This window comes from Juglans microcarpa x Juglans regia, chromosome 3S (assembly GCF_004785595.1).
Source record: "Juglans microcarpa x Juglans regia isolate MS1-56 chromosome 3S, Jm3101_v1.0, whole genome shotgun sequence".
In the NCBI taxonomy this organism is placed as follows: Eukaryota; Viridiplantae; Streptophyta; class Magnoliopsida; order Fagales; family Juglandaceae; genus Juglans; species Juglans microcarpa x Juglans regia.
Window position 1 is genome coordinate 18,910,904 of NC_054599.1, and position 23,745 is coordinate 18,934,648.

Here is a 23,745-nt window from a genome sequence, read left to right on the forward strand (position 1 = left end):
AACACATGTAGTGCCACATCAAGTGTACTATTTGAGCTGTAAAATTGAGATGATATCATTATTCTAATTTTTTTTTTATCGGATTTTACCAAATACATTGAAATTTTCATGTAATTTTAATTTAAAAATAGAATTTTCACATGACAATCATATTGACAGAGGGTTGAAGAAAATAAAATAAAGAAGGTTTATATAATTCCCAGAGGACTGAGCATTATCAACATGTGTCCACGCGCTCAACGAAGCTACACCGATACAAAAGCCAAATAGGTTCGTTCTTTCTCAGCATTTTCTCCGCTGTTTCCTTCCTTTCTTCTCTTAATTCTTCTTCTTCTTCTTCTTCTTCTTAGTTGATAGAGGAAGCCAGTTTTTCTTATCAGATTTTGTCGTCTTTTGAATTCAACTCCGTGAAGTTAGTGGCAGACCAGATTACGTTCAGGTGAAGACCCAGAAGTCATTCACTTTCTGCCTTATTTTCTTTTCCGCCCGAGGATTCGGTATCCATGATGACTTGCTAATTGTTTGTGTTGAAGTGAGCGTATTGGGCGTTGTAAGATATTCATTTTCCCTTTTGAGAAAATCCAATGGGCAACTGCATGGATTCTTCAGCTAAAGTGGATACAGCCATCTCTGGTAACATATAATTCCTTTAGTAGTTAATGCTGCTATGGCCCGAATTTTTTTCCTTTTTAATGTAATCAAATATCTGGTTTCTAATGAGCAATATTTTTGCCTTTTTCGTGATGAGCTTGGTCTAAAATCTTGGAGGATAATTGACTTTACGAGAATTGCAAATGTTATAATTGTGAATTTTGGGTATGTTTTGTCGGTTAATTCATCTTTAGTTTTTTATTTTTTTGGATTTGGGTTGGCTGTGGTTGAAAATTTGGCCGCTTTTTGATTGCTTGGTGCAAAGGAAATTCTGCTGACGTTATGGGAATATTTTCTCTCCTGGTTTTGCCATTGGTTTTATTTTTGGTGTTAACCAGCGTTTAGAAAATGGCAAATGTTCTTTCTGGTATCAATCTGCTTTCTGTTTAAATTCTATGACTAATGATGTTGAATCTTTGATCTTTGGGTGCTGCTGCATTTCAGCTCTTGTTTAACGATTAGAGTTTAGGCTTTAGATGCATACCCGCCTATTGTTTTCGAGGCTAGCTCTCTCTCCCTGTAGCGTCAGAAGCGGTGGCTTCTCTCATTTAATTGGGTTTTTCTCCCTACCATGCTTATAAAACGTCTTTCAATACTTTTGGTTTTTGTTTATATTTCAAATAATGAGTTGTATAATTTATATAAAGATTTTGACAATTATTTCACCCTCGATTGCCATTGAGAATATGAATTTTAGTCTTAACATGACATGCTACGGAGTCTGAGAAAAGGATTCCCATGGTAGAAATGGACCTTACGAACAATAATGTGTAGCATAAAACATGTAAGGTCTATGAAAAAACAGGCTCAAACTTGAGGGTTCCTTGAGCATCATAAGTGGCAGATCAAAGGTTCACATCAGATGGTTGATAATAATGTGTCGTGGTAAAGTTATATTGTGTGTATAAAAAATAATATAGAAACAAGTATTTTTCAACTTTTACACAACTTTTTAATAAAAATGTTATTGTTTTTTAAATTTATGTATTTTTTTTTTTTTTTTTTACTTTTCTGGGTTTGAATTTAAAAAATAATAATATTTTATTGAGTAATTTTGTAAGAATTGTAACATAGTTGTGCGCGTATAATTTCCCTTGGAATTAAAATCAATTGCAAATGAAAAAAAAAAAAAATTGTTTGAAGCCCTGTAAATTTTGCAGTAGACTATCTCCGTTTGAGAAATAGACCAGACCGAATAAGTTTCAGACTGCATGGCTCTTGAATTGTATAGAAACTGCGTGCTTAGTTGTTTATTCTATAACAAACACTTTCTTCCCCTACCAGGATCGGGAGTCTCAAGAAATTACAGCAAAACCAGTCATTCTTCAACTCTTTCCAGCCTGACACATTTCAGTGAAAAGAGCAATGTTTCAAGTCTTCCTACTCCTAGGTCTGAAGGTGAAATATTATCCTCTTCAAATGTGAAACCCTTCACATTCAATGAGTTAAAGAATGCCACCAGAAACTTCCGTCCTGACAGTCTTCTTGGTGAGGGAGGGTTTGGTTATGTTTTCAAAGGATGGATTGATGTACACACACTTTCAGCTGCAAAGCCTGGATCCGGACTTGTTGTTGCTGTCAAAAAGCTTAAATTTGATGGTTTCCAAGGCCACAAGGAGTGGTTGGTACGTCTCTTTTCACTATGCTTCATTTCTTTTGGTTAGATTTCTCTTTGCAATCATATCATGTTTGGCCTGGTTGCTGCTCCTATCAACTCCAGACTGAAGTTAATTATCTTGGCCAACTTCATCATCAAAATCTGGTTAAGCTGATTGGGTACTGTCTGGAGGGTGAGAACCGACTTTTGGTCTACGAGTTCATGCCGAAAGGGAGCTTAGAGAATCATCTGTTTAGAAGTAAGTTTTCAAGCATTCCAGTTCATTTACGGAAAGAATGGTTGTACTGTGTTTTAGCAATCATGTGTATGTGTGCCAGAAATTAGTTCTTATGCTCATTCATAATAATGAACTGTGAGCTCTTTTCACTTGTATAAAAAAAAAAAAAAAATGAACTGTGAGGTCTTTTATATGTTTGCCATTCCTTAGAAACTAAAATTCTGTTTAAGGGCACGTGGGGTCAAATTAAGATGTTCCTCTTAACTGAGTGGTGAGATGCAAAAACTAAAATTTATTCTTCTCATTTTTCCTTTTATTCATGCAGAAGTTTAGCTTTAGTCAATGTCTGCTTACTGACATAGACAACTTGATCAGTTTTCTATGTTACAGATGTCAATCTTTCACTGTTGTTTTGGTTTTCTGGTTGTTATGTATAAAGAGGACGTTCAGCTACTTCTTTGGAATAGATAACTAGGGACCTTAATTACAGATAAAAAAAAAGTAGAAGAAAAAACTAGGGACCTGGTGTTAAGGCCATCCTGATCTTCTCCCAAGCTTTCCAATTAATATGAATGAATGCGGATGTAAATTCCAGGGTGCTGAAGCAAAGTTTCAAAGTCACCTAGGGAGAACGATTGGATGATGACTCATACTGTAGGAATTAGACTAGGTAGCTTGAAAGTCTTTGAAGAAGATCTGGGGTGAATGGCTGAACTGCAGTCATTAATTTATGCAGTTTTTTTTTTTTGGCAGAATTCCAGGAAAACCTGAAAAAGAAAAAAAATGTTATTCTATTTTTGTTCATTATTAAATTATAAATTCAAATTAATTGCTCTTTTAATTTCAGTTTTTCCCTACTATGTCTATTATGACTGCCAGTTAGGCTCAGAAACATAATGTTTTGATTGCGTCTACGAGAATGGTTTGTGATCGTTGATGCTATGTTTTGTCTCACAGGAGGGCCACAACCACTTTCTTGGGCAATAAGGGTCAAAGTGGCAATAGGTGCTGCCCGAGGGCTCTGTTTTCTTCATGACGCCAAATCACAAGTGATATATCGTGATTTCAAGGCTTCTAATATCCTATTAGATGCGGTAAGCTAAAAAAAGAGGACTATTTTTTAGTTCTGGAAGTAGTTTGTGTCATCCTTTTTCCATTTTTTTTTAATTTAATTGTGTGTTGGGGGAATGCAGGAGTTCAATGCTAAGCTTTCTGATTTTGGTTTGGCTAAGGAGGGTCCTACAGGTGATAGGACTCATGTATCTACTCGAGTCATGGGTACCCATGGCTATGCTGCACCAGAATATGTTGCAACAGGTATGTAAAATACCCATGTTAAGAATTACTGTCGAATTATGATTATTGGTATAATATTATTTTAGGAGAAAATTTATGTGATGATCTTATCTTTTATTTGGAATTGGATTCATAAGGGAAAAGAGAACAAAATCCCAACACTATAAGTTACATTCCAGAAATCGAATGTTGAAATCCCATCCTCACCATTAATTAGCACGAACAAAGAAACGTGGGAACCATTTGTTTTCTGTTGCTATTTTTATTTACTCACCCTTTGTTCAAGTAGAGGAATAATCTGTTGATAAAAGAAAGAATGAGGCACAGATAGTTTGGTTTCTCAAAGTGGTTACCCTTCTCTGGAGCAAATGATTTAATCAACCAATCCTTACCCAGAAAAAAAAAAAAAAAGGAAAAAAATGTAAATAAAAGCAAATTGTTCTGAGTTGTCAAATTGAAGTGCCTACGCAAGTTGGGTGTTGCTAAGGCTCAATGCTCTATTAGATCGAACTTATTCTTGCTATCAAATATCATCTTCAAATTTTGCTGAAAGTGTATATTCACTGAACAGGTCGGCTAACAGCAAAAAGCGATGTCTACAGCTTTGGGGTTGTTTTGCTGGAATTACTATCCGGACGTCGTGCTGTTGATAATACAAAAGTTGGTATTGAGCAGAATCTAGTAGACTGGGCAAAACCATATTTGTGTGATAAGCGGAAATTGTTCCGCATAATGGACACCAAGTTGGAAGGCCAGTACCCCAAGAAAGGAGCCTATATGGCTGCCACCCTAGCGTCACAGTGCCTAAGGAGTGAGGCTAAAGTGAGGCCTCGTATGGCAGAGGTATTAGCAACACTGGAAGAGCTTGAAGCCCCCAAAAATGCAGGCAGACCCTCCCAATCAGAGCAGCCGACTGTAGCGCCTTTGCGAAAATTCCCAATCCGTCAACATTATACAGCTCTACGAAATCTTGCACCTAGTGCATCTTCATTGCCATCTCACCAGCAATCTTCTCGAGTACATTAGTCAAAGAACATTTTATCTGTAAATCTCTTATTTGTTTCCATATTATGTTAGTTTTATTGAACGTAATATGGGCATATGTCTTGAGAAAATTTTGGTACCAAAGCAATATAACTTTTTTTTTTCTTTTTTTAATTGTGCTTGTTTAATCTATTTGTTTAAAAATCTCCAGGTATGCACTACTTATGTCCCTAATACCAATTATTGCAACTTAACTAATGGTATGAAGAAATTTATGAGACTAACTTATCTCATTAAACTAGCTCTACAAGAGCGGATTACTCATTCCTTATAAACATGTCTAAGACCTTGTCTACAGGCAATGTAAGATTATTCCTCAACATCCTCCCTCACGTGTACGCCAATATTTTTTTTAGTTCTTGTCACGTGATAAGTAGTGTAGGTTTCCATTCATCTTGTGACAGACTCTGATACCATGAAGAAATTCATGAGTCTAACTCATCTCATAAAATCGGTTTTACAAGAGACGATTGTTCATTCTTTATAAACATGTCCAAGACTTTATTCACAGGTAATGTGAGATTATTTCTCAACATGGTCTATTTTATTGAGCACATTTTAGGTTACAATTTTTTTGCTTGCATGCGTGAAATTCATACTAAGGCAACCACCTACTTATTGGTCACCGGATGTACAGAGCACGTAAGGTTTATATCCATCTGCAATTATTTAACCACAGGTAGATTAGATACAATTTGGTTACCCTTTTTCCCCTTCTGGTGGCCAGTCATTTCCTGTCCAACCACAAACTACAACTTTTACACTTGAACTAACGCCTAGGGTCATGCTTATGAGAAAAAGCATCCTTTTCTTTTACCAAAGTTCTTGGCAGGGGATATAGAAGTTCTGAGTTTGTTTTGATTGCAGCTTCCTGTATATTGCACCAGTCGCTCTAAGTCAGCCACAACTTCACTCATTGTTGGTCGTCCTTTAGGATCAGAATTAAGGCATCGTAGGATGATCTTGACAAATTTTTGAGCTCCTTCTCTCGGGAAGTTATTTCCGAGTCTCTTGTCAATAATACACTGCTTGTTGCTAAGGTAAGGCTTTGCCCACTCCACAAGATCCCCCACCATCCCATCTGAATGGTTCTCGATTGCACCGCATCCAGAAAATATTTCTAGGAGTACCACTCCGAAGCTGTATATATCAGTTTTTAGTGTCAAATGCCCTGGAAGGTGTAATGAAACGTCAGTTCATATAATTCTATCATCTACCATTTCATGGTTCATGAATTGAATACCTTTTGCAAAGTATTCAGGAGCAAAATAGCCTCTGGTGCCGAGTACCCTTGAGGAGATGTGGGACTGGTCATCTTGGGGTCCATATCTAGCAAGTCCAAAGTCTGAAAGCTTGGGATTGAAGTCCTGCAATATTAGCCTTCGGTTAATAGTTAAAAAAATGAACAGCTTGTTGAATTGAATAACTTAATACATGATCATAAGATCAGAAGCATTGAAAAAGCACCAAAGATAGAAGCTCACGTCTTCCAGCAGGACATTGGAGGATTTGACGTCCCGATGAATGATCGACCTCCCGTGAGTGTGAAGATAAGCTAAACCTCTGGCTGCCCCAACAGCTATTTTGATTCTTCTGCTCCAATTAAGCTCTGCATCATTCTCTGTTTGAGCCAATCAACTTAAGATTAGTCCTTTCAGTGCATTATCATGGTCAGGTTTAGACAGGTTAAAGTTCATGCTCAATATCAGTGGTTTGACTCTGCATATATGTGGCAGTCTTTGCTGTCTTTGTACTCTTTAGTGCATACCTTTAAAGAGACGGGCCTCCAAGCTTCCTCCAGTCACGTACTCGTAAACCAAGATTCTATTTTCACCTTCCAAGCAGTACCCTATGAGCTTCACTATATTTGGATGATCTAATCTGCTCAAGAATTTCAATTCATTCTGCAGACACAACATAAATCTCAGAGAGAGAGAGAGCGAGAATGAGCGAGAGAGACAGAGAGAGATAAAAACAGACCAGCCATTCATTGTGGCCTTGTGCTCCTGTCTTTCTTAACCTCTTGACTGCGACGGCATTTCCAGCACCTGGTTTTGCAGCACTCATGCTGCAATAACTGATATATCCTATGTAAACGTCACCAAAACCGCCCTGGCCAATTAAATTCTTACTGCTGAATTTTTTTGTGGCAGCTTTCAGGACACTAAAGCCAAAGCGAATGAGCTTGCAAGCATGAAGCAATCGATCCATCCTATTCACTTTCATAAGAGACCAATCTCTTGGCGTGAATATTGGGTAAACATGCTTTTCATCTTTGCTATGCTTTTCTGCATGCACCAACATACACAATTTAACTATGGCTAGAATCAGAAGAAAAAACTAAACATGTACGTACACCTCTCTCTCTCTCTCTCTCTGTGTGTGTTTAAAGAAGTGGTAAACTATATCTTTGTCATTTTTCCTGATCTACTTCTCCAGCAACCAATATGCGGGAAATACAAATACTTTTCAGAACAGTCGAAACAATATTAGAAGTCCTTTCTCGGATAAAGTTCGATGTTTTCTCGTGAAGAGAGATTTGTAACCCATGGACTCCTTGAAGGTACTCAAAGCAGTCATGAAACAGATTTTAGTACAACAAACATCATCGTAAGTATTCGAGATTTTAAAGTTGTCTTTGACAAAATAAATGTTTTAGAAGCAAACCGTTCGAAGATTCTGCAATTTGAGCTGGTTGGTTGGGATCTATTGATCTCTTCATACAATCTCCAATGAACCCCATTCACAAAACAACTGATGCAAGAAAAGATCCAGAACCCCTACTTGGAGAGAAACGATGAAACTAGAATCAAATCTGGATGAAAACTTAGCGGGGTGTGCCTTCACAATATAATGTGGATAGGGTACTGGCCGAGCGGTGGAACCGTGGAAATATTATAAGCAGAAAATATTTTTGTGAAAGGAGTAATATTGTATGAACCATTGAAACTGTACACTCGATTATTTCGATGTTTGAAGTTGGCTTTCTATGTCGGGTGTGTTTAGAATACTATTTTCTATGTAACCACTCTAAAAACATATTTTGGGAGACGATATTGCTAAATGCCATAAAAGATTTAATTAGTTTGTTTTCCGATAAATGAATTTCAATTTTACAACTCATGGTCTTACAATTAGTATCAGAGTCGGAGGTTTGAGCAAAATGCAATGTTGAATATATTGCATAAAAGACTTCTAAAAGTTAAGAGGATTAGCACGAGACCTTAGTCTTTTAGAATACTCTAGAATATAGAACTTTTACCTTTATGTTATTATTGGAATATTTTGTAACAAAATTTTTCCTCTTGTAAAAGTGTATAAATACACACTGCCACAGTACCATTAAAAAAAACTTGGAAATTCAGAAAACATTTGTGTCTAACATGGTATTAGAGCAGCTCGACTAGCTATCTTGTGATCCATGGCTACGCCCACATCTTTTTCTCTTCCCCAGCCTCACTCTTTCACTCTTTCTTCCTTTTCTCATGTAGTTACCACAAAACTTACTATAGAAAATTATTTGCTCTGGCAGGTTCAACTCTCTGCATATCTTCGAGGTCAAGACCTCTATGGATACATTGATGAAACCATTTCTTGTCCTGAGCAATTTTTACTTGTTGATGGCAATAGTCAACCAAAAGCATACCCAGATTACCTTACCTAGAGGCGAACAGATCAACTGGTGCTCATTGTTTTGTTCTCCACCCATTCAGATTCTATTCTTGGTCAAGTGCTTTCATCAAGCACAACACGAGGGCTATGGCTCTCCTTGAAATCAATGTTTGCGTCTCATTCACAAGCAAAAGAATTTCAAGTTAAATTTCAACTTGCAAATTTCCCGTGGTGATCTTTCCATTACAGAATATTTTGGAAAGGTCAAAATCCTAGTTGACACACTGGCAGAAACGGGTAATCCTCTTCCAGATAAGGAATTTGTCACCTATCTTCTCACTGGTCTTGGACCAACTTATGAAACTTTTGTGACTTCAGTCACCACGAGATCTGACCCTCTCTCATCACATGAGCTTAATTAATTACTGTTGATTCAAGAGAGTAGACTTTCTCATGTTTCTAATACTACTAATGTAACACCCCGTATTTTAGTGTATTTTTACTGAATGATTATTTTTTATTGTTCAAAAATTTATCCTCTTATTTTAAAATTGGTTGGATTTTTAGTAAGTTTATTTCTATGATTTTAATTTGGTGAAAATTAATTTTTATGTGCTTTCTTAATATTTATTTATTGTTGTGCATTTAAATTATTTTTCATATTTAATTAATTACTGTGGAATTTAATTATTTCAATTTGACTTTATCATTACGTTTAAATTATTTTATTTAACTTGTGGTTTTAAAATCATCTCCGTTAGATCATTTTTTTGACCCAAGTTATGAGGATTGGACCTCATTTCTTTTCCCTCCATTTTTCTTTCCTCTCATTTTCTTTTCTTTCTTTTCTTTTTTCTTCCTTATTTTCCCCCTCCCCGTGCGCGCGACCCAGCCCTCTCCCTCTCTCTTCCGTCCGTCGCCTTCAACGCCAGCGCCGCCGTGAGCCAGCGGTGGCCTTCACCGCCCACCCCATTGTGTTCCCCTGCCGTCGGCAACCTCACCCCACCAACCTCACCTCCATCCGCGCCGCCGTTAACCACCACCAGCCCTTCAAGCCACGACGTCACTTTCGTTCCAGCGCCGCCATCGCGCCACCTCCGGCCACCATCTTCACACCATTTCATCCCCAACCTCTTGGCAACCCATGGGACCCAATCCCAGCTCCGATCCGCCACCGGTGAAGCTCCAGCATCTACATTTTCGATTTGGGTATTTTGGTCTTCTACCGCCCATTCCGCCGCCACCCACGGCAAACCACCACCACCATTGGCTTCACCGACCTCTCTAGGCCCTACCCTATCAATCTTGGGTCTTCGTTTGCCTCCTTTTGAAAGTTGGTATTTGTGACCCACGGCCACAGTGTATTTTACACTGTGGTGTTGCTCAAACGTCGCCTTTTTCAACTTCGTGATCCTTCGGAAATTGTTATATTGCACTGTAAGTATTTTCCTTAAAGAACTTTCGTGATTTAAATATATTTTTGCACTAACACATATTATCTGTGAATTGGTTTGTTTTGCCAGACTGAGTCCGAGGAGTTTCGAGGGTCGGATGGATTGTGGACGGAGTTGTTGTATGTTTGTTTGTATTGTGAATTGTGGTTGTTGGTTGTTGGTTATGGCTTGTTCATGTACATCGCATATTGCACGCATGATCATGTTTGTAAAGAAAACTGGATTTTCACATGATTGTATACATGTTCATGTGTTTATTGGAAATTGGATTCTCATGTGAGTAAAAGGAAAAGAGACTGTAGGGATGGTGGTAAGCAGGGACGGTGGTAGAGTCCTGCCTGCGATTCCCGCCTACGGTGCAAGCGGTAGGGATGGTGGTAAGCAGGGATGGTGGTTGTGTCCCGCCTGCGATTCCCGCCTACGGTGCACACGGTAGGGATGGTGGTAAGCAGGGACGGTGGTAGAGTCCCGCCTGTGATTCCCGCCTACAGTGCTCTGTTAAGTATTCATTGTGTGTAAAGGAACTGTAGGGATTGTGGTAAGCAGGGATGATGGTAGAGTCCCGCCTGCGATTCCCGCCTACTGTGCATGCGATAGGGATGGTGGTAAGCAGGGATGGTGGTTGTGTCCCGCCTGTGATTCCCGCCTACGGTGCACGCGGTAGGGATGATGGTAAGCAGGGACGGTGGTAGAGTCCTGCCTGCGATTCTCGCCTACAGTGTCCGATAAATGGGTTGTTTGTGTGAATCATTTTTTGGAAAAATGACAAACTATATTTTTGGGCCAAAATGAGATTTTTGGCGTGTGTTGGAAATAATCATTTTTCTGGGAAAAATGGTATTTTATGACTAAATGTATTTTGTCATATTGTTGGTTGCATTAATGTATTTTTATCCCGAGAGTTGTTTGGTTTATACTTACCTGTGGTACCATTTTATGGTATTGCAGATTTTGATGCAGATGAGGATGATGAGTCTTAGGCTTTGGCTCCGTTGGGAGAGCGATCTGGGATTGCTCTCGTGCATCGATATTTATTATCCTAGTCTTTTATGTATTTACCTTTTGTAATATATTTGGGATGACTGTATAACTTTTTAAAGATAAATTATTTTGGACACCTGTATTTAAATTTCTGGTACTTAGTTGACTTATTTATATTATCCGCTGTAACTTTTATTGTGCACCTTTGCATGTTGCACACACACTTGAGCACATTTTGTTAGGATGCGTGACCGTGTTGTCACCATCCTGACGTCACGATTCCCTTGTTTTTGTACGTGGGAGTCGGGGCGTCACAACTAAACCTTCCATTGCGTCTTCTGTTAATTATAGTAGCCGAGATCAAAGAGGAAGGGGTTTCTTTTGTGGTGGAAGACAAGGCAGATGACGTGGTGGCAGATTTCAAAACAACCATGGTGGTCGCACTTCATATAACTCCTCAGGAAACTTTTCTCAAATATATGGTGGCCAAAGACCCAACTGCCAAGTTTGCAACAAATAAGAGCATATTGCCTTTCAGTGCAGATACAGATTCGACCACTCCTATCAAATAGATCCACCTTCCTCTTTCTCTGCCAACCATGCCGCAAACCATGACTCTTCCACATCTTTTTCAGACCCAACTTGGTACCCAGATTTAGGAGCCACTCACCATATTACCCATGATCTCACTACCCTCAAATCTTCACAGTGAACCATACTCTGGTGCAGATACAATTCACGTCAGTGATGGATCGTGCCTTCCTATCCAACATACTAGTGACAGCTCCTTTACTTCTAACTCTTTTTCTTTTACTTTGAAAAATCTTCTTCATGTTTCTTTTATTTCGAAAAATCTAATCTCTATTTTACAATTTTACATCCATAACTCTTGCTTTTTTGAGTTTCATGCAACTCATTTATCTGTGAAGAATTCTCAGACGGGAACAACCCTCATCATAGGTCCAACTCGTAATGGCTTGTATGCCTTTCCCTCAATAAAATCTATTGCTGCCTCTCTTAATCTCTGTGAACGGACTACTCTCCCAACTTGGCATCAAAGACTCGGCCACCCTTCTCTTCAGCTCGTCTCCAAGATCGTGCACGCCAATTGTTTGTCTCTTTCTCCAAGCAGATCCTCTCGAAAATGCTCTGCCTGTCCTTTTGCAAAAAGCCATCAGCTAGCTTATGGGTCGAGCCAATCCATTTACATTGGCCCTTGAAAATCATTAGTGTAGATCTTTGGGGTCCATCTCCAGTTGTTTCAAACAATGGTTTTCGCTACTATGTTTCTTTTGTAGACCATTATACTCGTTATACATGGCTTTTCCATTAAAAATGAAATCCGATGTTCAGACTATCTTTTCACGTTTTTTGCCTTTCTTTGAGCGTCTTTTTTTATTGTAAATTAATTACTCTCCAAATTGATGGTGGTGCCGAATTTAAGCCCATAGCTACTATACTCTCAACTTGGCATTACACACAGACTTTCTTGCCCATATGCTCATCAACAAAATGGGCTAGTAAAGCGTAAGCATCGGCATATTGTTGAATTAAGGCTTGCTTTACTAGCCCATTCCTCTCTACCCACAACTTATTGGGTCGAAGCCTTTGAAACTTCTGTCCATTTAATAAATATGCTTCCATCCAAAGTTTTCAAAAACAAATCACCTCATTTTATGGTGTATAATAAAGATCCTAATAACTCTTCCTTGAAAGTCTTTAGGTGTGAGTGCTGGCCCAACTTAAGGCCCTATATCAAATACAAACTAAATTTTTGCTCTGTTTCATGTATATTTTTAGGGTATAGTACTTCCCATAAAGGCTATAAATGTCTTGAGCCCAACAAAAATAGACTTTACATCTCTAGAGATGTAACTTTAGATGAAGGCTCCTTTCCCTTCCCCAAACCGAAGCCTAGTTCCACTCCAACAAGTCTGGCCCAAACTCAAGTCTCTATTCCTCTCTTTCAAAAATCTATTCTTGGTCCAGGCCCAACCCATCATCTCATCCCATCCCTTTCCAATATGCCAAACCCTAATTACCCTCGCATCCCTAATCCTTCACTCTCATCTTCTTCTGCCGCCAACACTCATCCCTCAAACTTTCCTTCCTCTCACACGAACTCTTCGAATCCCACTCTTCCATTACAAAATCAATTTTCTTCTTCCTCTCTTGTTCCTCCCAGGTCTCATATCATTACATGGAGTCAAACCAACTCCTCTTGTCCACGGAATCTCATGGATGGCACGATTCATTACCCATGACAGACTTGTCTCAACACCACGGTGGTCATTCCATATGAACCTTCCAGCTTTTCAACTGCCTCCAAATTTCCATCTGCTATGTATCTTGAATATAATGCTTTGATTCAAAATAACACTTGGATGTTGGTACCTCCTCTCCCTACTTTTAATATTCTTGGATGCCGATGAGTTTATAGAACTAAACTTAATTTTGATGGATCTTTTGCTCGAAGAAAGGCTTGGTTGGTAGCCAAGAGCTACCACCAACAGTCGGGTTTGGACTATAACGAAACATTTAGTTTTGTTGTTAAAGCAACCATCATTCGTTTGATCCTATCTCTAGCTATTAGTCAAGTATGGCCTTTGCGCCAAATTCATATTCAGAATGTTTTTTTACATGACATTTTGACTGACACAGTTTATATGCAATAGTCTCAAAGGTTTATCAACTCTAATTACCCTAACTATGTCTGTAAGTTAAATAAGGCAATATATGGTCTCAAGCAGGCTCCACGTGTTTGGTTTGCCCAACTCAGTACTTGGCTCTTGGACTATGGTTTTTCTGCTTCAAAAGTATATCCTTCCTTATTTATCCTAACTCGTGGTGATCTGACCATTTACTTGTTGATCTATGTTGATGACATAGTTATCACATCCTCACAGTCGTGTGCTATTGATTCTCTCATTTCGGACTTGGCTACTGCTTTTCCTGTTAAAGATCTTGGTACACTTTCTTACTTTCTTGGTCTTGTGGTTTATTACACTGCTATTGGCTTGTTTTTGTTACAATGTAAATACATTAAAGATCTGTTGGCTTGAAGCAATATGCTTTCAGCCAAGGCCATAACATCACCTATGGCAGCTTCTCTTAAGCTGTCTCAATATGACTCACCTCAATTTGATGATTGCACTTTTGGTCATAAGTGTTGTAGGAGGGTTACAATATTTGTCCTTGACACGTCCTGACATTGACTTTGCTATAAACAAAGTATGTCAGTTTATGCATTGTCCCAAACTCTCTCATTGGACTGCTGTCAAAAGGATTCTTAGATACCTAAAGGGTACTCTGAATTTTGGTTTGATCTTTAAGAAGTCTTCCAAGCTCAACCTTCAAGCCTACACCAATGCTGACTGGGCAGGGTGTCTAGATGACAAACGCTCAACTGGTGGATTTTGCATCTTTCTAGGATAACACTTGATCTCCTGGAGCTCTAAGAAGCAAAAGATAGTTGCTAGATCTAGTATTGAAGTTGAGTACAAACCCTTGGCATCTACTGCTACTGAATTGATTTGTCTACAAACACTTCTCCACTTGGTATTTTTTTGTTAGAGCCGCCTAATCTTTGGTGTGAAAACATTGGAGCAACGTTTCTCACAGCAAATCCAGTCTACCACTCGCGGATAAAGCACATGGACGTCGACTACTACTTTGTTCGAGATCGGGTTGCTGCAAAATGCTCTCAAAGTTTCCCACTGCAACTCAAAAGATCAACTAGCTAATGTCTTTAATAAACCTTTAGTTTCAAGCAATTTTATTCTTTTTCGTACGAGTCTCAATGTAGTTGATACCCCACTGGACTCGTGGGGTGTATTAGCACAATACCTTAGTCTCTTAGAATACTCTAGAATATAGAACTTTTACCTTGTTGTTATTATTGGAATCTTTTATAATAGAATTATTCCTCTTGTAAAAGCGTATAAATACACATTGCCACAATACCATTAAAAAAAATTTGAAAATTCAGAAAACCTTTGTGTTTAACAAAGAGTGAGGTGTTGAGTAGGGACCACTTCTCACCCAACGTAATATGTTGAGGATGCAAAGGTTTAAGACTTTCTTTCAGGGGTAGTCCTACTGCATGCATCTTCGGTGTATGTGTGTATATATATACATACACTCGTATATATGGTTGTGGCTAGGGGTGTTACCTACATCACTTGGATGGGTGGCCACTGGCCCTGCCCCTACTGCCGTATGGGTGGGGGAGGGGGGTGGGTGAGAGAGTTGGGCCCCTAAGCCTTGGCACCACCCCCCATAAGGATGCTAAGGAGCAGATTGGCCATGCAAATCGACCATAATCTACCAAACAATCCAAATTTTACAAATTCCTTCACCAAATCCACATATCTATCCCTAAAATTCAGAGATCCATCAACAAACAACAAATATACAAACACAGATCCAAAAAATATTATGTAAAAAAAAAATTGCAATAACGCAAGCGAGTGTCTCACAACCTTCAAGAAGAAAAAGTGGAGGAGGAGGGGAGAAGAGAAGAGGTAGAAGAAGGACGAGGACGAGGACTAGGAGGAGATGTTCAGTTGCTGCAGAGTTAGGGCGGCGTCGGAGCAGGAGATTAAGAACAAAAGAGGAGAGAAGGGGAGGTAGAAGTCGAATGATAGAGGGAGAGAGAGAGAGAGAGAAGAGAAGAGAGCAAATGAATAAGGGTTTCATAGATTTTCTTTATATATTACTCTAGTAAAACACCAAAAAGACGTCGATGTTGACGTCGTTTAATTAAAAAAATTAATATACATACATACATATATATATATATATAGGGCCAAGCGGACGGGAGAAATCCCGGGTGGGCTTGGGCCTAGCCCGAGTCCTATCCCCTAGCACCCAGATCAGTGTTCGCCCGCAAGTTGGTTGTGTGCGGGTAGGTGCCCCAGTCGCCTTAGATGGGAGCCGGACCCGGGGGTGGACAGGTCAGATGTTGTGTCCTGCCACCCACCCTTAGAGCCACATTTGCTCAAACACTTTATTATATATATATATATATATATATATCCTACACATCACTAGCTTGAAAACAAATTTATCACCAGCTTGAAAACAAATTTTTTTAACAAATAAATATATCTCCCCCACCAAAATAACACACTGTATATGGTTAATTAATTCAGAATTGATTTTAATAATTGTACTTGACATTTGAAGTCGATATTTGCCAAATTGAATGCATATTTGACTTTGTTCTATATATCAATATTAAACTCATCATATTGCAACATGCATGCCATATTCGATTTCGACCCTCGATGATTCCAACATCACCTGTCTCACCGGAGCATCTCTTCGTCATGTCCTATATATGTATGTGTTATATATATATATATATATATATATATATATATATGAATGAGATAGTTAATATATTAACAAGTACTTCATGTGGTACTCGTAAAAGATGTTTATTCATAATTGTACGTACGTCGCTATCAAGTAATCGTACGTACTAGCTAGCTAGGTTAACTTGCTGATGATCTTCCTTTATCATTATCTTCTAATGATTTGGAAACAAACCAAATTATCATTGCCTGCATCCCCTTAATTATCGTGACACAAATTAATTAATTAACAATGTCTTAATTAAAGACAGTACATGAACTTTGAGAGATCTCATGAATTTTTTAGTACTCTTCGTACGTGCGGTTTCTTTTATTGTTCATCGATCATAGGCATGATTGGGCATGCATTTCATTGGCTTATTAATTCAATATTCCCCGGCAAAACAAAATAAACAAATATATAAATTTTGTACAATACCTATCCAGTACTACGTATTATAAATTCACTATATATATATATATATATATATATATATATAGTACGTAGTACTACTTGTCTATGGTGCTTAGGGTTCAAGAAATACCTTTTGCTTGCTTGGTTCGTGCTAGTTTATTCATCATGTGAATGATCTTAGACTTTTTTGAATTAATATATATGGATTATGGTTTAATGACAATTAATTACAAGAAGATTTGTCTGTAATAACAAAAAAAAGGAAGCTGTAGCTGGCTAGCTAGGGGTATAAAATACTATATATAAATCCTAAAATAAAATTACTACTGAATTAAATCAGGGAATTAATTAATTTGGTGATCAGAAAATAATCCCAATTTCTGTGGAGATTAAATTTTGATATATTAATTATCGATGGCCGCCGGGAAGGGAATAATCAAGGCAAATAGGATATACTGAGTGATCAAAACAAATATTTAACATGCATCCATCATCTTGTCAAGAGCTTGATCATGGCCTCATGGCATATGATCTGATTTTCAAATAAAAAAGTTGGGATCGAAATCCCCCACCTCCTTTATAAAAATTAAAAAAATATATATATCCATCTTGGAATAGCTGATCATGATCTGCCTAGCTAGCTTGTCTTAGCCAGCAATTCATTCAAGTGATGACTCATGACAATACGTAGTACTACTGGAGCGGATATTCACAAGCAGCAATAATATCCAAGTATCTTCATTAATTATTGTCTAGTATGCTTCATTATTTATGTCTATATATATATATATATATATGTATATATTTCATACCTCAAATAGGATTTCCATTATTATTTTGAAAAGATCGATTAGAATATAGGTTAATGTTCAAGGGATGATCTCTAGGATAGATGCACACTGGATTAAAGATATAAATATAGAGGATTGGTTATGATCAGTAAAATATCAGCGCTGCATGCAGTTCAAAAGGAGAAGATAAATATCATGATATATATGGTAAAATTAGCAAGCCACTCATGCATGAAGGATAAGACCAAGAAGAAAGTGATCCTACACATGCACACACATATGTATGTATATGTACTCTGTGCAAGCTCGCACTTATTTATGTATTTCGGGACGTTGGGATTAATTTCCTAATTAATAATTCAATTTGAGTGACATCTTTTTTTGTAACTCTTACGGCTGTGTACTCATTATTGAGGAATTTTTCGCTAATCAAGTGTGGAAGAAGATTAATGTAAAAAGGACAACATGCATGCTTATACCGAGCTTGACCTAAAGTGGGAAAGTGGAGGAACAAACAGAGTAGCAACTAGTTAACATAAAAGGGAGGATGATCATCCCGAACATTCATGCATGGAATTAAGTTCGACCGAGTGCTAGCCTCAATTTTCAGATAAGGGAATCATCCAACAAAATTGAAATTCTAACATCCGCATGCATGCCATGAAGATGATTGTTGTAGTGATAAGGAAGAGCAAGTAAAGGATCTAGAGGGTAGTTTTAGAAGAAAACAAAAGAAACAAGTCACTATGTCTCGATTATCAACAGAAGCCGAATACTGATCCATGGCATCAACTTGTTATGAGTTGCTATGGCTTTCAAATCTGCTTAAAGATTTATCAGTTGAGGTCTCATCTCCTCACAACTTGCTCTTTTGTGACAACAAAGATGCCCTTTACATTGCTACCAACCTAGTTTTCCACGAGCGCAAGAAGCAAATAGACACAAATATTGATTGTCATCTAGTTTGAGATTTGGTTCAATCTGGACGTATTAAGACTCTACTTGTTTCTTCCTCTACCCAGTTGGCTAACATCCTCACTAAATTAAGCCCTTGGTTTTGACCAATCATCCATGCATCTCCTCAAGATGGGTGTAATATTTAATAACATACACAGTTCTCTATCTTGAGGGAGCGTATTATCAATCTTGTACATGTACATATGTTAATTATTCTAGAATATTCTTAATTTGTTGTATTACGTGGTAGTCACTTATTCTCTTCACCACAACAAATTTGCCTATTTTCCACAAGTTCTTTTTTTAAGACATAAGCTGATGGAAAATACTTACCTGATGTTACAAACAATGTCCGTGGAAAGAAATCAACCTTTCGACACGAAATCACATTCAACGACCAAAAAGTCGTCAGTAAAACTAATTTTTTTGTGGAGACTACGTGTCGCCGCAAATAAGTCTACTGTATAAGAATCTTAAATCACAGTGTTAGCGAGATTTTACTAACTTTTTACGGCCACAAAAGTTGTCATGAATAAGTATTCGGTATACATCACTGAAAAAGAGTTATTTTTAATCTCGTCCCTTGGATTGGAGTTAGAATGTAGAGCTTAGAATGCAGAGCTAGGATCACTTGGATAAAATCCTAATTTCATCTGTTATTTCCTTTCTTCTCTCTCTCTCCTCCCTCCAGGCACTGTCAATCCCTTCCCCCAAGTCGAAAACTCCCCAACGCCCCTCCCTGCAAACCAGCTAGCGATGCTGTCGCCAACAGCCTCTTTGGCCACCATGAACATACCGTCGTGGGCCAACCACCCCCATCCTCTTCCTCTGTTTAGTAATTAAGGGACTGGCCAATCGTTTATGGGCTTCTTTTATTTAGCTGTCATTTTTCTAGTAACGGTATAAAACGCAACGTTTGGATGTTATAACCAAACATGCGTTTTGGTGCCTGTTATCTTACTAGTGCATAGGCCTATTAATTTTTCAATTACAAGAGTTAGTTACTAAGAAATACCGATATAATGCAGAAAGGGGGAGAGGGAGAGGCATCTAGAAAATATTCTGAATGTTTGTTGTTTTCTTTTGGGAGGAATTGGGAATCTCGAATACCTCAGGGCATAGCCATTATCATCATCTTCCTTGTTCTTGATTCTCTTATATTGTCTATGTTATTGTTCTTTTCACTGGGTTCATTCCACTATTAACCATAAATGCTTTATTGCAATACAATAATTTTTCATTAACTTGTTTTTGTGCTTTAAAATGTTCCTTCCGTTCTATGGCCTTGACGTCCTAAATGCTACTAAACAGCAAATATGCCTGCATGCCATTATATTTATATGCTTCTGATTCATAACATGTTAGCAACGTGACCCTTTCCTCCCAACCTCCAGAATAACATTGCTGAGGTGTGTAACCAGCGCGCAACTGACTGGGGCCACATGTTTCAATTTGAATTTAGAACTGAATTATGGTGTGGAGAAACCAAAATAATAACTTTTGATGCTTGGTGGTTTGGGGTTACTTTGAATCTTTACAAAAAAGAAAGAGGAAAAAGATAATGATGAATGCTTGAATTACTTTATACATATTTTTTATAAGTAAATTACTTTATACATATTAGATGATAACATCCTCATTTTTGGAAGAAGGATATATACTAAGGTTGTTTTTCTCATATGCACTGGCTCAGACGTTGGCTAATTATGTTCTCAATGTTCAAGGCCCTGACTATTCTTTAGTTATCTGGTTCTCAATTCCTACTTTGAATTCTTGTAAAGATTTGGATTGTCTTGGGTCTGTTCAGTCCTGAAGTTTAAAGGTATAACAGTAACATTGAAACTCAAAGTAACCTGTTCACGAACTAGTTAGTGGAGAAAAGAAAATAAGAAAGGCCCTAGTTTAATGGCAGCCACTTAGGGGTAGAGAAAGTTGCCTGAAACAATCTGAAATGTCCTCATGAACAAAGCAAATCGGATCAAGGGAAATTGAGTTGATTTATTCCGTGGTACACTAGAACAAGTTGCACCATGCTATATCATTTTGTATCTGAGAAGTTCACTAGCACTTTGCAGAAAGATTCCAAGCTTTGTACGCTATAAATTTGTAATTGCATTGATCAGAAGCTAGAGAATCATTGGCTTTCTGTCTTTGCAGCATGCTCTGAGACCATACTCATTAGTTTTTTAAGATGTTTACACCCCCAAAATGACTGGACGTTTGAGGGAAGTAGAAGAATTTGGAGCCATAATTGTTACAGGGTTGGAGATGTTTATAGGACAGGCATATGAGCAATTTGAGAGGTTCACTGGGTTGCTCGGTAAGTTGATTGTAAATATTCAGCCTGAATTTTCCACATGTCTCTACTTTAGAGGCTATTAGTTGATTTTCCCTTTTTTGGCATCTTGTTTAATTGTTCACTTGCAGCACCAAAGGAGCTATTTACAAAAGTTATGGCCAATAACTAGAAATTCTTATTACTGGATAGCAGTGTTCTATTGACTTGTATGCAGAGATCTAGAGAGGGCCTCTAATAATTCGTTTTTGTTGATCTTGTAATGAGATATGCTACCTTGTTAACTTCTTGTTTTGAATTTTAAATGAATATATGATTCCAGGGTGGTTTAATTATTCTTTTTTGTTTATATATATACATTTTTAGCTTATAATAGACAATTTTTTATGATTCTTTTTGCCTCAATCTTATCTTTTTTTGCTTTTACAATTTTTTTTTATTTAATTCTTTTAGTATTTGCCTCAAATACATTTTTTTGTTACCAAATATTCTAGTGGGTAATACTAATACTTACCAATACCTCAAAGCGGTAATTGGTCCTATTTCCAAGAGCAATGACGAATGAAAACACGCTTTTGCGGCAAGCTTAGTAGGTTATTACACGGGGATTTGTCTTGGGAATAGCTTGGTATTTTCCACGGCTTGGACCTTTGGTGAAATAAAATACTTTTTGTGGTAACTTATATCTCATGACCCTTCCACGAATAAAATTGGTGGGAATATGGTTTTTTTCCACAAAAATGTTAACTTTTGCTACCAAAAGCATTTATGGAAAAACACGGTATACTTTTTGCGGCGACTTATATCTCGCGAGCTCGCGTGTATATAAACATTTATTTTTTATTTTTTGTATTTTTACTTTTTACACATGATATATAATATCAAACACAATACTTCTACTTTACTTTCTTGATTCTAGAAGATACTCTACTATTTAATGATCAGATATGCACTTAGAAAACAAGCCAGACTGAGGGATCGATGGTGGATGATCTGATAAATAAACCCCTGGAAGAATGTTCATATGGAATCCCACTAAAAGCAATTGTTTTCCCTACTAAAAACAGCAAAACATGAAAATTTATTGCCTCATGCGAGAAATCACTGCAACATGATAAACTCAAAACTGCGCTACCTACATAAACTACCAATCCTGTATATATATATATATATATATATATAGCTAGCTAGGCAGTACTACTGTTTATGAAATGGATATATATATATATATATATATATATATATATATATATACCATTCTGATGGCCAGCCTAGCTAGCTCTTAATTAATGCAATGTGATTAAGTTTATATCGATAACAAATGACTGCAGTATTAATGCTCCCAAACATGACTTGAGTACTAAGAATGTCGACGTACGTCCCTCTTGTATGAAGAGAAGTCCCCGGCCAGTGAATTATTCGGGGGAACTCTTAGCCGGGGCTCCCCAAGATGCATGTGCAGCTAGCTCTACTCCTAATTATATGGTTTCTTGATAAGTCAATATATGCACGCAGGCTATATAGCAACCAATAACCATATGTTTACAGTACTGAATATGATCTATGGTTATTTGCTTATCTTAATTTTGTGTTTGATTCTCTCATGCATGTTATGTTGAAGCGGAGCGAAAATATATATAAGAACTGTAGTTGCGTGGCTGTGAACCTGGACAGAATTGTGGACTAGATTGAACTACTCTAAGAATATATCTTGCCGTGAAAATCCACATGCATGATGCCGTTCTGCCACCCACCTTTCTCTGATCTGTCTATTTCTCCATCCTTTCTTTAATTTTCACCTTTTTTCTCAAAGATACGGAGCACCCAGATCATAGATTCCAGTATCTACTCCATGCATGCACCCCATGCGCGCAGCTGCGCGCATCTGGTGATAACAAAATTAGGACTTCAATATATAGCTGCGCGCCTGCAAGGCAATACTAGTAACTAGAAATTATATAAGTACGCACGCAGCATGCAGATTTTTTATTATTTACATAAGATTCCTTCATTTACATGAAAAAGATTGAAGAGGATATGTCAGCCTAGGAATGAGACGTATGTAGAGCAAAGAAAGCCTGGGAGAGCTCAAGGCCACTCATCTTGATACTCTAATTCCTAGCTAATTCCCTGCATCTTATCAACAATTCTGACCAGGTTCAGTTTGGGATACGTGGATATCTCTCGTCTTTAACTGATCTCTGATCTTCTCCGACCATAAACAACATCCTCATCCAGTAGACTGTAGTATAAATGGTAGGCTTTCGGTGTCGAAACCTGCAGATCATCGAAAGAGTAAGCTGGAAGCCGTCAGCTGTCCCCTGGAGTTCCCTTGACCACTTCATTGGGGGCTGATCTTCTGAGTCGACCCTTAAGCTCCACTGAAGTGTTTGGGGGAACTCTTGGTGGCAACTGACAATTGAACAAGTCCTCATGATCATGCTTTTGATTAGGTTAAGAATCTTAATCCTAGGATTAAGATTCTTAATGAGAGTCTAGTTCTATATATATATATATATATATATATATATATATATATATATATATATCCTTAACTAGGTTATGTTATTTAAGGATTCCAAAATCCTAGGATTTAAGATTCTTTATAATTATTTGTTCATTTTTTTCCTTTATTAAATAAGATTCTTTATAATTATTTGTTCAATTTTTTTTCTTTATTAAAAAGATATAGATAAAATATGTGATATTCCTATGGTACTATTTTCTTCAACATTAATGTAAAATAAATTTATGTTATGAATTGTATATATGCTTTCCCATACTGAAAAATTATTAGTTACATTTAGAATATGAATTATATAATCTCTTTGTTTCCTAATAAAATATTGTTATGGCATTAAAATTTTTATTTAAACATTAATTTTTCGTATTATGACACGTCGACAAGAGAAATGTTTAATCTATAAATAAATCTGATAAAAAGAAACTCATATGATATATTCTATTTTTAAAAAATATTTTAAAATAATTATAATATATCACGTTAATTTATAAAATTTATCATCTATTTGTAACAAAACGAAAATAAATAATAA

The 23,745-nt window shown here is 37.3% G+C and overlaps 2 protein-coding genes across 2 annotated transcripts; one reads left to right on the forward strand and one right to left on the reverse strand.

The window, feature by feature from the left end:
* Positions 1 to 226: 226 nt before the first annotated feature.
* Positions 227 to 4,954, forward strand: LOC121258037 (probable serine/threonine-protein kinase PBL3). The gene is made up of 6 exons (XM_041159366.1): positions 227 to 633; positions 1,936 to 2,276; positions 2,372 to 2,507; positions 3,444 to 3,580; positions 3,680 to 3,803; positions 4,354 to 4,954. Exons 1-6 carry the CDS (start codon positions 585 to 587, stop codon positions 4,806 to 4,808), a joined length of 1,242 nt encoding a protein of 413 aa, XP_041015300.1. The 5' UTR covers positions 227 to 584; the 3' UTR covers positions 4,809 to 4,954.
* A 428-nt stretch (positions 4,955 to 5,382) lies between these two features.
* LOC121258753 (probable serine/threonine-protein kinase PBL18) lies at positions 5,383 to 7,569 on the reverse strand. The gene is made up of 6 exons (XM_041160293.1): positions 7,494 to 7,569; positions 6,807 to 7,114; positions 6,595 to 6,730; positions 6,311 to 6,447; positions 6,070 to 6,193; positions 5,383 to 5,997 (listed from the first exon to the last, which is right to left on the reverse strand). The coding sequence occupies exons 1-6, from the start codon at positions 7,567 to 7,569 to the stop codon at positions 5,615 to 5,617; spliced, it is 1,164 nt and encodes a 387-aa protein (XP_041016227.1). The 3' UTR covers positions 5,383 to 5,614.
* Positions 7,570 to 23,745: the final 16,176 nt, after the last annotated feature.

Coding starts and splice junctions, on each gene's coding strand:
- LOC121258037 (XM_041159366.1), top strand. CDS start 585: ATGGGCAACTGCATGGATTCTTCAGCTAAAGTGGATACAGCCATCTCT. Junction 2,277..2,371: donor AAGGCCACAAGGAGTGGTTG/GTACGTCTCTTT, acceptor TATCAACTCCAG/ACTGAAGTTAATTATCTTGG. Junction 2,508..3,443: donor AGAGAATCATCTGTTTAGAA/GTAAGTTTTCAA, acceptor TTTGTCTCACAG/GAGGGCCACAACCACTTTCT.
- LOC121258753 (XM_041160293.1), bottom strand. CDS start 7,569: ATGGGGTTCATTGGAGATTGTATGAAGAGATCAATAGATCCCAACCAA. Junction 7,115..7,493: donor AATTGCAGAATCTTCGAACG/GTTTGCTTCTAA, acceptor TGGTGCATGCAG/AAAAGCATAGCAAAGATGAA. Junction 6,731..6,806: donor AAGGCCACAATGAATGGCTG/GTCTGTTTTTAT, acceptor TTGTGTCTGCAG/AATGAATTGAAATTCTTGAG.